The sequence below is a fragment of the Neophocaena asiaeorientalis genome, unplaced genomic scaffold, assembly GCF_003031525.2.
Source record: "Neophocaena asiaeorientalis asiaeorientalis breed wild unplaced genomic scaffold, Neophocaena_asiaeorientalis_V1.1 scaffold606, whole genome shotgun sequence".
Lineage (NCBI taxonomy): Eukaryota > Metazoa > Chordata > Mammalia > Artiodactyla > Phocoenidae > Neophocaena > Neophocaena asiaeorientalis.
This window is the reverse complement of record NW_020173687.1, coordinates 1,374,655-1,386,834: the sequence shown is the minus strand read 5'-3', so window position 1 is coordinate 1,386,834 and position 12,180 is coordinate 1,374,655. Positions and strand designations below refer to the sequence as shown.

The 12,180-nt window shown below is 64.8% G+C and overlaps 1 protein-coding gene across 1 annotated transcript in view; it reads right to left on the bottom strand.

Annotated features, from left to right (window-relative positions):
• The window catches only part of CABLES2 (Cdk5 and Abl enzyme substrate 2), a 14,463-nt gene extending 2,413 nt beyond the window's left edge, over nt 1–12,050 (bottom strand). Inside the window, exons 1-11 of the mRNA XM_024750177.1 lie at nt 11,859–12,050; nt 11,241–11,589; nt 6,646–6,958; nt 4,071–4,142; nt 3,883–3,975; nt 2,724–2,801; nt 2,033–2,141; nt 1,620–1,785; nt 1,137–1,240; nt 846–952; nt 6–210 (exon numbers count right to left, since the gene is read on the bottom strand). Coding sequence (XP_024605945.1) covers nt 6–210; nt 846–952; nt 1,137–1,240; nt 1,620–1,785; nt 2,033–2,141; nt 2,724–2,801; nt 3,883–3,975; nt 4,071–4,142; nt 6,646–6,958; nt 11,241–11,589; nt 11,859–12,050 — 1,788 coding nt within the window. The remainder of the gene's footprint in view (nt 1–5; nt 211–845; nt 953–1,136; nt 1,241–1,619; nt 1,786–2,032; nt 2,142–2,723; nt 2,802–3,882; nt 3,976–4,070; nt 4,143–6,645; nt 6,959–11,240; nt 11,590–11,858) is intronic.
• Nucleotides 12,051–12,180: the final 130 nt, after the last annotated feature.

Sequence of the window (12,180 nt, the reverse complement as noted above, 5' to 3'; positions counted from 1 at the left end):
CTCACATCGATGAGCTGCTTCACGTCGTTCTTGCGGAGGTCGCTGCTGATCTTGGCGGCCAGCAGCACGCAGGCGCCCGCGCACAGCTTGCGGTTCTGCTTGTTGACCTTGCCCTGCAGGACCAGCTTCTCGAAGTACACATAGGCCATGGACACAGTCACGGGCTCCAGACCGCACTCCTCAGACAGGTTCCACATCTCGCGTTTCAAACTGCGGGTTTACACGGGAGCCAAGGGCTTTGGGGTCAGGAAGCGCCCACATCCCTGCTGGAGGGGTGTGCCTTTGGGCCACCAGTAAAGCGCCATTTCCTCCCAGAGGCTGTGGCCCGGCGCTAGGGCCCACGTCTTGGTGGGCGGGCAGCAGGCTGGTCTTGGTCTCCACTTGGCCCTCGGCTGGGCCCGCGGCACCCAACTGTCCTCAAGGGGACCCCCCGGAGGACAGATTCCCGTGCTCCTGTGGCAGTGAGGGGGCCGTGTGGGGAGGGAAGGTCAGTGCAAAGGCCCTGAGGTGCGGCCGTGCTGAGGCAGAGTCTGGACCTCTGGCTGTGGGGCCTCAACCTCGTCATCTATCAAGTGGGGACGGTCACAGGGCCCGGCTCAGGGGCTGTGGGCACCAGTGAGGAGGAGCCTTGCAGGTGTGGGCAGGTATGAGAAGCACCGAGGGCACCTGACCAAGGAGGCGGCAGGGGAGCTGCTGGCACTGGCCTGGCTGGATGGCTGAAAGGGGCTGAGGAGGGGCGCGTCCCTTTCTCAAGCTCAGGAATCTATGTAGACCCGGCCTGGCGGCAGCGTGCAAAAGGCCCTGTTGGGCAGCGGGCTTGAGGATGCCCCCTCGGCCCTCCTCACCTCCTGATTTTGCTCAGCGTCAGCTTGATGTGCGGGAACTTCTCCCGGAAGGTCTCGTTCATGTCCTTCTTGAGGTCGGAGGGCTTCACATACTCTATCACTGTGGTCTGCGACAGATAAGGACCGTCCCCATGCAGCCCCAGGGGCGTCTGCACGCCACCTGGGCCTGCAACCGTGAGGCCCCAGGCCCGCGAGAACAGTGCCAAGACGTGGGTGAGGCTGGGCCCAGGGCGCATAGCTGCCCCCGCCCCTGGTGCCGGCCCACAGCCCAGCCCTGGGCGGCGCCCCTACCATGTAGGACGCGAAGATGAGGACGCGCTTGTGCTTGCCGCAGGGCCACTGAGGGTCATCCAGGAGGTCGGGGTTGTACTCCAGGGCATCCCCCGTGTCGGCCCCTGCGAGCAGAGGGCAGCCCTGACCCACCACAAGCCCTGGTGAGTGGCTTGGCCAACCCCAGCCTAGTGCCAGGCAGCAGCTGTGCTGAGGGCGTCATCGTGGGACGAGAGCGGGGTCAGGGGCTCCAGGTGTGGTCCCCCTCCTCGGGGGCCGGGGTCGGGGAGGACGTCCTGATGAGGAGGGGCCCCCGCCCAGAGCCATCGGTGGGTGCAGGTTCTCTGCGGCTGGGCTCAGGGGCAGCACAGGGCGTGCGCTCTGGGGGCCCCCCTCCTAAGAGGCTGCGGCGGACCCGCTCCCCAGGCTTGGGCTGAGGACTGTGGGCTTGGATGGGATGCACCGGGCCACCTGCCCTGCTCCCGGTCAGGGCCCTTGGGCTACCTAGTTCCGAGCCAGCTGGCGCTGCCCTGGGCGGGATGGGTTTGCATCTGGGCCCCAGCAGAGCGCGGGGGGCACTGGGCCGGGGCTGAGGTGGCGGGCCGTGGCTGTCCGGCTTGAGCGTGACCAGGGCGTTGGTGGGGTACAGGAACTTGGCGTAAGACACAACCTGGCAGGCAGTGCATCGGGCTTAGCCCCGCCGCCCCGTCCAGGACCAGAGGTCCAGCCAGGTCCCTCCTGACCGCTGCAGCTCCCGCCGCCCAGGGCTGACGCTGCTCCCCGCTTGCAGGTTCCAGAACGCCCCGCCCCTCACCTGGGATCTGCAGCCGGAGCTCCTCCCTGCCTCGGGGGCCCTGACCTCCCATCGTCACCAGGCCCCCACAAGGCGACCGGCCTGTTTGGGTGTCTGCTCCTACCTTTCCATCCGCCCCCAGCTCGACGCCTTCCAACTGGAAAACCATCTCGGAAGACACGGAAACGCCGCCGGATGGATGCCTCTGCTTCTGGCTGTCCACCCTCAGGTCACTGCAACACACGGGACGGGACAGAACTGCTGGCCCTGCCCCCGACCTTGCGCAGGCGGGAGCTGAGCCCCAGGGGCCCACAGCGCCCCACCTCCACACCCTCGAGGCCCTGTAGCAGCCTCAGCAGGGGTCACGAGGACTCCCGCTATGAGAGCCATCTCTGTCTCAGCTCCTTCCTGGTCCCAGGCCCTTCCTGTTCAATCTCCCTGGTGGTGGGCCGGCCTCGGCTTCACCTCAAGTCACTTCTCAGGGGTGCGCCCTCCACCTGCAGCCACACCCTCGGGCACGCAGGTCCCGCTGCGCCCCCACCCTGACAGCCATCTCCCTCTTCCTGGGGCTATACGCTGGGCACAGCTGCCTGGACTGGTCACAGGATACACAGCAGTATCCCGCCAGGAGGAACATCCCAGGCACCGACGTTTAGCAGCTCAAACGGGATAACGGTGCGGACGCGCCCCTCCCTGAGGACCAGGACCCAAACGGCCTTCGAGCTCTCAAGCAGCTTTGGCAGAAGCTGGTCTGCTGGCCCCGTGTGAGGCTGAGACGGTGAGGAGCCCCCGGCCGGTGGGGACCAGCAGCTCACCTGACACGCAGGCCTTCTCCATAGGGCAGGACCGAGAAGGCCGCACACAGGGACCGCTTGGCGCAGATGAGCACGATCCTGTGGGAAGGACGGGGTCAGGGCAGGGCGGCAGGCGTTTCCCTTCCTGCCTAGACTCAGATGGGAACTGCCCCAGGCATCGGGGGACGCCCGGGATGGCGGTTCATACGAGAGACACCAGAGGCAGATCGGGGCTGGTGTCTGCTGGTCGGGGAAGCCCATCCTCGGGCATCCCAGCAGGGCAGGAGCCTCACGGCATCAGAAAGCGCCCAGTTCCATGTTCCGAGACAAAGTGGCCCGAGAGGGGCCGCTGCGTGGGGCGCACAGCAGGGAGGATGGCCTTTCCTTCCTCTGGACATGGCTCTGCCCAGCCCGGCCCCAATTCAGCCGGGAGGACGACGGTGGAAGACCCCCTTCCCTGGCTGGGACCCTGGGCACCAAGGGTCCACTGAAGCTAGCCCGGCGCTCAGTCTGCCGGGGGCCTGCTCCTGGGCCAAGCCCTTCATGCTGGGGACCACGCTGGGGTTCCAGGACTGTCCGAGCTACAGCCACCGCAGGAAGACGCAGCACTGCCCGACCAGAGCTGCCTGGTAGGTGCCTGGGCACGGCCTCCAGCAGGAAGGGGAACGGTCTGGAGACGCTTTGGGTCAGGACGATGGCCTCAAGGCCAGGAGGGCAGAGCGTGAGGGACACGGGGCATGAGGGACGGGGCTTCTACAGATGTAGGGCCTTGGAGGGCTGTGCTGGGCACTGGCTATCACTCTGCAGCCCTGTTCAGGGAAGCCAGATGCCCTCTGTGTTCCCTTCTCCCCCAGACACAGCCCCCCACTCTGCCTGTTCCCACTGTGTTTCCAGCATCCCTGTGTTTTAGACTTCTACTCAAGGCTGCGGTGGCCGGGTGGCTCCTTGCCCAGACGTGCTGAGGACCCCAGCGTTTGGTGAATACGGAGGGAAGAGGGTGGGATGGGGAGAGGGTCCACTTCCAAAGGGACATGGGCTGGGCCGTGTGGGCGAGCAATTCGTTAGCGCGCTGAAGGAAGGAATGGTTGCTGACAAGGGCAGGACCCCGGATCCCAGCAGGCACGAGGGAGGACCCGGTGGGCAGCCACGGGGCTGGGGCTGGGCTGGCACACGCTGACACCTGCTGTTCTTGGTGTCGTACTGCCTCATATTCTTGATGAAGTGTGTCTTCTTCAGGCCTTTGTGTCTTGGGGATCCAGATGTATGTTTGGTTCTGCAGGTGAAAAGGAGGTCACTCTTCCCCTCCTGGGAGCCCCTCTGGCCCCAGGAGAAAGGACGGGGGTGCAAGCGGCAGGCGGGGCTCCTTACCTTTGGACCGAGGCACATCCCACCGTGTCTTCCAGAAACTCGAGCGAGCAGCGCTGGGAGCCTATGCGCCTTCTGTAAAGAGGACACGGCAGGGCCTCAGGGTACTGTCCAGAGGCTGCCTCATGCGCCCTCCTCCCAGAGGCCCAGCCTGCTTCTCAGGCCCCGGTGGGGCCCCCAGGCCATGGGCCAGAAGCAGGTCTGCAGTGACGTCTGAGTGTTGGGCAGGGCCACCCAAGGCCAGAAGAACCTGAGGGGGACATGGCACCGGGAGGGATGGCTGGCCGGGCCCTGGTCTGCCCACCGCCTCTCAGAGCTCAGCCAGGGGTCCCGGGAAGGGGGCATGGTGGGGCTGGACAGGGTCCCACGGTGGCTCTGCCACCGTGACAAACACACGTCCTGCTGACCCTCTCCCGCCCACCTCAGCGTGTAGCGCTGCCTCGGCCCAGGACACCTAGAAGCCTCTCCCCCTCGGCTGGGCCGCCTTCCCTGCACCAGCCCCCGCCCCCGGGCTCAGGGCCCTGGCAGGGGCTGTTCCCTCGGTCTGGAACCTTCTTTCTCCAGATCTTCCCGTGGCTACGTCCCCCTTGACTTGAGGCTCAGTTCACGCGTGGCCCTCCCCCTCCCCAGGGCAGCAGCAGTCCTGGTATGCACGTCAGGGAGGTGTCTGCTTGGGCCTGTCGCCGGAAGCACAGTGGGCCAGTGGGCGTGCTGAGCTTGCGGTGCTCCCCCGCCCTTGCCTCCTGCCTCTCAGCTCACCCCTGGGAGCATAAAGGAGCCAGAAACGCAACAACCCGCAGCCCCGCCTCAGCATCGTCCAGGCCTGGCGGCCAGAACTCTTCCCAGAGCAAAGCCCTGCCCAGGGACAGGGAGGAAAGCGCTTCTATTAGACCCACACAGAAGGGAGTCTGAACCCAGACGTGTGGCTGCGTGGTCAGGAGGCCCCCTGGGCTGGGGAGATAGCCTCAGTGACTCCTTGGGAGGGGACACAAATGGCCTTAGGTCAGGGCTGAGGCTGAAGGCCAGAGACCCCCAGACGTGCTGGGTGGTCAGGGAGGAGTGTGTGCCGGTGACCACAAAAGGGAACCAAAGACCGGCTGCCCGATGAGGTGCTGACCCCAGGGGGCTGCCCCCAGCCCTCTGAGGTGCTCACCGTGCTGGGGTTGTCCCAGAGACAAACCGGGTGTTTGGTCTGGTTTAAAACCATCCCAGGAGGGGGCCTTACCAGCACCCAGCACACAGGGAGCTCGGGAAGGCAGCCTCCCACCTGGCACTGGGCCCAGAAACCCTGCGCAGGCTGCACCCTCAGGTCAAGGTCACACACCCAGGTTCTTGCCACCAAGGCCACCAGCAGGGACCGCTCAGGACAAAGCCAAGAAGCCGGGCTCTGCTGCCCCACTCCTCCTGGGGCTCAGGTCACCGTGGTTTACGAGATGGAGGAACACGGGTCTCACACTCAGCCTGGGCTGGGCAGGTGCCCAGGCCCAAGTGTCAACAGCAGCTATTTCCTAAGAGGCTGAGCCTCGCTGCTGAGCCACTCCCAGAAGCTGCAGCCTGCCCTGATGCCGCCTTTCTTGCAGCATCTCACGGGACCCTCCCCGTGGCAGGACCCCTGGCGTCCAGACAACGCCTGGCACGGTCAGGACATCTCTCCCGGGTCAGGCTAGGTGGGTAGGGGGCAGCAGGAGGGGCACGTCAGGCAGACACCCAGCAACCAAGGAGGCCTGGGGTAGGGGCTGGTGAGCACCGGCCCCACGGTGGGCGATGAGGCAGGCCCTGCCCTGAGAGGGCGCCCCACTGCAGGTGGACGTGCAGGACCCGTGCCGGGAAGCGAAGCCGGCCTGGTGGAGACGGGAACGCCCCAGACAGGTGTGCGTGTCCTGCCCCGCGGGGCTGGGCTCAGAGGTCCCGGGCAGCAGTCCCGCGTGGCTTTCTCAGGCTTGCTTCCTCAGGTAATTTCCCAGGTGAGGCCCGATGGCTCCTGCACGCCTGGGACCTCGCTTACAGGGCCCAGAGGCCAGCGGCAGTCTCCACGGAGGCAGCCATGGGCCCTTGGGGGCCAGCCCGGGGGCACAGTCAGCACCCACGCTCCCGGGCTGCCTGAGCTCTGGCCCAGCGCGCTCCAGGAGACCGCTCTCATCCCACTGAGCGTCAACACCTGATCCCAGCTGGTTTCGTGCATCTCTGTCTTTGTGGGTTTCTTCTACATTTTCTTCTCTGTAAGCATTTTATACGTAAACTCAATCCTCACAGCCCTCAGCGCACAGGTGGTAAAACTGAGACACAGAGCTGGCGGGAGTTAGGGGCTGGGAGCTGCGCCCTGCCCCCCGGCGCTGCCTCTGCCCCTGGATTCTGCCACCTGCCCCCGTGCCGCCCTCCTGACCGCGCTGGGGGAGCTGGAATCAAGGCTGCTCCGTGCTCTCAGGGCTCCTTTCCTGAACTCGGCCTGTGTCCGCGTGATGCTATTTGGGTTTGGGTCCAGAGACAGGGACGACGCTGACGAGGGTACCCTGAATTCTGAGCACAGACCAGGCTGGCCAAGTGAGGGGCTGTTGCTTTTGAGCCCCCCACTACCCACCTCCCACCCCAGAGGAGCTGGCCCCGCGGCCCGAGGGAGGCTGAGAGCCCCGCTGGGATGGGGACCCTCCGGGGGCCGCCAGGCAGCCGCGGGCTCACTCGTCCCAGGACGGGGACTGGCGCCCGGCCCCTTCCGTAGGCGGCGCCCTTTCCAAACCCACTGCTGGCCGGTCGACCAAGGAGGCAGCCTCTCAGGAGTCCCGAGGCGGGACCTCCACGGTCTCCCACGTGGCCCTGGGAGGACGACACCCCTAAGCACTCGCCGCTCTGGAAACGGCTCAGAATCCCAACGCTGACCACATGCTGGCCCGGGCCTGTAGGCACGACAGGAACGTTCCAGCAGCTCTACCCAAAACGACCCCCACTGGGAGCAATCCCGCCGTGGACCCCATTGGGAGCAGGCCCCTGGAAGCGGTGTGTGCAGGGCCCGGCTGAGGACCTGAGCGGGGACAGGCGGTGCCGCGCCCCGGGTCCTGCTGGTCGGTGGTCAGGATGTGCGCGCCTCTCCCTGTACGCCCGCTACTCCTCTGTTTAAAAAGTGCTACAAACAAACTACAAAGAACAAAGTCTGGGCTCCTGCCACCTCAGCTAACACTCTCCCACTCCCCGACGTCTGGGCAAATGCAAGTCCCAGGGAGCCAGGAGGCCCTCGCGGCTAAGCCGTCCAAGGCACACGGGATGGTGTCCCCCACATGGCGGCGACTGGCCCGAGGCCGCCTGCGCTGGACTCTGTAGGGAAGATGGGGTCGGGGGCACAGGGGAGGCTGTCAAGATGGCACAGGCGACCACCCCACTGGCTCACTTTCACAGCTGCCCCTTTACAAACCGGTGACCCATACTCGCCTTCCCCGAGACAGGCAGGAAGAGAAATCGCCACTTTTTAGACGTTGTTTCCACTGTCTGATAAACTCCTTCACTTTGTAACTGAAAAAACGGCCCAGCTGAGAAGAGAAGGGCTCCTGCCTAGTTGGGAGGCCACTCAGTCCGAGCCAGGGGCCACGTGCAGGGGCTGCTGTGCGTGGGCTCAGCCCGTCTGAGAACACGCAGGCTGCTGACGGGGGCCAGCACGACGACACTGAACCCTCCCCTGCCAGGAGAGTGCGGGCAGGGGTCCTGTCCGGCCGGCCCACCACTTCACCCGGGCCTGAGCACGGGGCCTGGCATATCACAGGCCGTCGTGCATCCTTGTTGAGTGAGTGGGTCGCCCTAGGTACCCTGTCTCACCAAGTCCCTGCCAGCTTCCCCGGGTGACAGGACCCACATGTGGTCCTGGGCCGGCCTCCATCTCAGCAAGGCCTCTGGACTCCCTCTAGGCTCCAACCTCGGTGACCACCTCCAGCCGTTTTCCAGCTGGAGAGCAAGAAACCCCCAAATCAGTGATGTGAACAGACTGCCAGACACTCCACCGAAATCGCATTAATTTGGACAGACGCTCGGCAGCCTCCAGAGCGCTAGGCGGCTCCTGGCTAAGACGGCAGCTCAAATCCCAGGCCCTTCCTCGGAGCCAACCCTGAGCAAGCGCTTCAGAATCGCAAGGGTTTCTGCTCCCAGCTAACCCGGCCACGCCCCCGGCTCACCTTCCCCCGTGTTAGTGCCCTGGACTAACGACTAATGACGACTGCTGGGGGTTGAACAATGTCCCCAAAATATGCGAAGTCCTCACCCCTGTCACCTGTGACTACGAGCACAGCTGCAATAGGGTCTTCACAGGTGTGACCAAGTTAAGGTGAAGCCGTTAGGCTGGGCCCTGACCCGATGACCAGCTGGGTCAGGGTGTCCTTACAAGCAGAGAGAGACGCCAGGTGAAGACAGAGACACCAAGGAGAAGCTGTGTGAGGACGGAGTCAGAGACTGCAGGGTTGTGGCCACAAGCCCAGGACATCTGGGGGAACCTTACCCCCGAGCCCTCCCAGGAGCAAGGCCCTGCCCACGCCCCAACTCAGGCTGTAACTTCCAGGACTGTGAGAGGAAACCCTGCTGCTGCCTGAAGCCTCCAAGCCCCCCCTGGAGAGAGGAGGGCCGACATGACAGAGGAGGGCGCAGCGGTCTGGTGGGGCAGGAAGAGGACCTGCAAGCCTGTGTCTGACCCATCCGGAGAAGCCCAGAAACTGGGTAAGCGCTAGGTGACCGTGGTGTCGAAATGAAAGCAAAGCTCTAGGGAGGAAGGTAAGGATCCTGGTGAGTCACTCACTGGCTCGGCAGCAACAGCCGCACCAGACTGTGCCCTGAGCACGAAACACAAACGCCCCACCGTGGGCTGAGCTGTGAGCACACCCTGGGCAACCGGGACGTAACACAAGTCCTCACTCCCCGGGCCGGGCCACCGCCACCCTCGCTGAGCCCTGGCCACCCAGCAGACCTCACAACAGCCCCTCCGGCAGGTAGTGCCTAACACAAACCCATCTCACAGAGAAGCAAACCGAGGCTCAGAGAGGCGGTGCCACCTGCTCTGAGTCACAGAGCTCCTGAGAGGTGGAGCTGGAATTCCAACCAGGTCTGTCCCCAAAGCCTGGGTCAGACCACCACACTCACGACACAGACTTTGGGAAAAGACCCTCAGGATTCTCTCCATTCCCCAGAACAACTTACCCTTGAAGTCCACAGCCTATAGCTGGCAGCCCCCTTTGCTACTCAGCAGCGACTACCTGCGGCCCTGCCTCTGGGCCCAGGGAGCACAGAGAGAAACGGACAGTGCCCACCCTAGGAGCCTGCCATCTGTCAGGGGAGGGTCAGTGACTCTCAGACCCAAGGGCTGGGCCCTGTGCTCGGCAGCAGAAACCGAGGAGGGACAGAGTCTGGGTGGGCAGGTGCGGCCCTGCGACATCTGAACGGGGATTTGAAGGCCAAGTGGGAGGGAGGGGCAGGAGAGGGCTCCTTGCACAGGCCAGGCCAGGGGAGGAGGGACACAGGGACCGTGGAGGGTGCAGCGGGAACACCGAAGGGCACCTGACTTGTGCCACATCTCAGCCTGTTCTGTGTCCTCCAGAGCTTGGGCCCCTGCACAAACTCTTCAGAAGCAGCGCAAGCGCCATCAAGCCCCATCGCCAGGCAGGGCTCCTGGTTACAGGCGCTTCATTGCATCCTCCCATTCGAACAGCTTCGTGGGCCAGGCTGCTGGCCTGTCGGGTTCACAGGGAGGGCCTGGCCCCCAACCAGGGCGCCTGAACTGTTTGCTGAATGACACACGGCCTGCCCAGCACCACACACAGGGCTGCGGGACCGGGAGAGGAGGGCACAGCGCAGGCCTGGCTGTAGGTGAGCGGGACCCTCGAGGCCTCACACAGCGGACGTCCCTGCCACTCTGCCCTGGCGTGTCGGAGTGACTCGAATGGGACCTGGTGTGAAGGGAGGACTGTCCTCGGGCTGATGGCTGCCAGGAGACAGGACCACTCCGTTGGAGAGTCTGCCGGCTGAGGAAAGCAGGCTTTGGGGCAGGGGGCACAGACTAGAGGGGCAGAGCTCAGGGGTGGGGGTGGCCCTGAGATGGGCTGAGGCGTTCCTAGAAATGAAATCAGGGCAGGGGAAGTGCCTGCGACCTGGGATGTGACAGGCCCAGGGGCCCTGAGCTCAGAGTGGACAAAGGAGGCAGGGGTAATGGGGGGCCTCCCGTGACCAGCAGCTGTGGGATGGGGGGCTGGGAGGTCTGGCCTGGTGTGGGAGACTCTGGGGCTAGATGTCACAGTACAGGGAAGACCCCTGGCCCACATGGAGGGGGTCACCCAGTTTAGAGAACGAAGGGGAACCCAGAGGGGTGTTTGTGAGTCCCTGTGTCAGCAGGACTGGTAACAGTGGGCTGGGGAGGGGGTGTGTCTGGAGCTGACAGGGCTCTGTGTCTGGGGGCTGATAAGGGCTGAGGGAACCCCAGACTCATGTTCAGGGGACTGACAAGATTGAGAGGACCCTGACCCCGTATTCAGGGGTGGCAGAATTAAGGGGACCATGACCCTTAAGTCTGGGGACTCACGGGGCCCGAGGAGACCCTAACATCCGTGTCCAGGGAGTTGACAGCTTGCAGATGACTCCCGACTCTGACATCTTAGGATGGTGGGGCCCAGTCAAGACTCCCTTCTGGGGCTGGCAAGGCGCAGGACACCCCAACCCTCTGTCCCTCGCTGACAGGGCCCAGGACACCCCAACTGGTGTCTGGGGCTCACAGGGGATCAGGGTCACCTCCCGGTCTCCAAGCCCTACGCTGACAGGTCACTGAAACCCTGTGGCACGAGCCGACCCTGATCTTCTGTAGGTCACCTCAACCCTATGAGCTGAGCCAGCCCAGGGCCACCTGCCACCCTGCTCACTGTGCTGATGGCCCCCAGGCCACCCCGACCCTGTGTCCCGGGCTGTCAGGCCCCCAGGCCACCTCAACTCCTTGCCCGGGCGACTCCACTGCCTCCAACCCTGAGCCCTGGGTGACTCCGCCAGGTGATTATGCAAATACATCGCCGTCACGCCCGCCCATTGGCCAGCGCGGGGCGGGGGGGAGCGGCTCCCTTGGGTCCTAGAGCGGGTTCCGATGAGGCCAAGGGGGAGCCGGGAGAAGCCGCGAGGCCTGGCTCTGGGCGAGCGGTGGAGGTGCCGCGGGTTCGAGTCCCTGACTCGGAAGTCGCGGCCCCGGGGCGCCAGTGCTCTGTTCCACTTGCTGGGCTGTGGCGTTCGTGGTCAGCGTTCTTAAAGCCTCGTCTTTAGGCTCCAGCGCACTTCCCCTCTTGGGGTGTGTGTCTTTGCGGGGGCGGGGGTCTGACGTGCGGGCGCTGGAGCTGTACCACCCGCCGGGAGCCCCAGGAATGGCCAGCGGTGCCCCCTGACCTCCCCCAGTGACTGAAGACGACACCGCGAGTCCGAGGGGAGAAGGCACCTGCCTGGGGTGGCAGGCAGGCGGGCGGTGCTGGGCCTTCAGCCCCAGACAGAGTCCTGCACGGCCGTCAGCAGCAAAGCGACCTTGAGTCTGGGAGGGGGGGGGTGCCAGGTCCGTTTCCTCTTCTGTACCGGGACCCCCAACTTCAGAGCCGGTGGCTTCATGCTCAGGTGCTGCCTTCTGGAGCCCCCAGGAGCCCACCTGTGTCTTGGGGGGCAGGGTCCTGCAGCCACCTCTGTGCCACTGGCCTGCTCTGTCCAGCTGTGAGCCTGTGGGCTTACTTATCCTTCAGGTGGGGGACGCTGATTTCCACCTCAGGGTATGGTCAGGGTTGAGTGGGCTCAGCCCGGGGCTGTCACCAGCGCTGGGGCTTCCCGGCGGTTGGAGACCGGCACTTGCCGTGTGGTTTGTCCACGCAGCTGTGAATGCTCCTCCGTGGAACCATACACGGCACACGCATTTCTCTCCTCCGTGCAGGTGTTGGGGGGCGGGGCAGACACAGCCCTGGCCTGCAGAGCGCCTCCTAGCGAGCGGGAGGCCAGTATCATCATCGTGGATCAGGGCCCCAGGGCCTGGCCCTGCTGGCCAGCTGTTACCAGTAGGAGGACCCTGGCAGGTTGGGGCGGGGGCGGGCTGCCAAACTGGTAGCTAATAGTTAAGCGGATGTCAGATGAGGAAAAT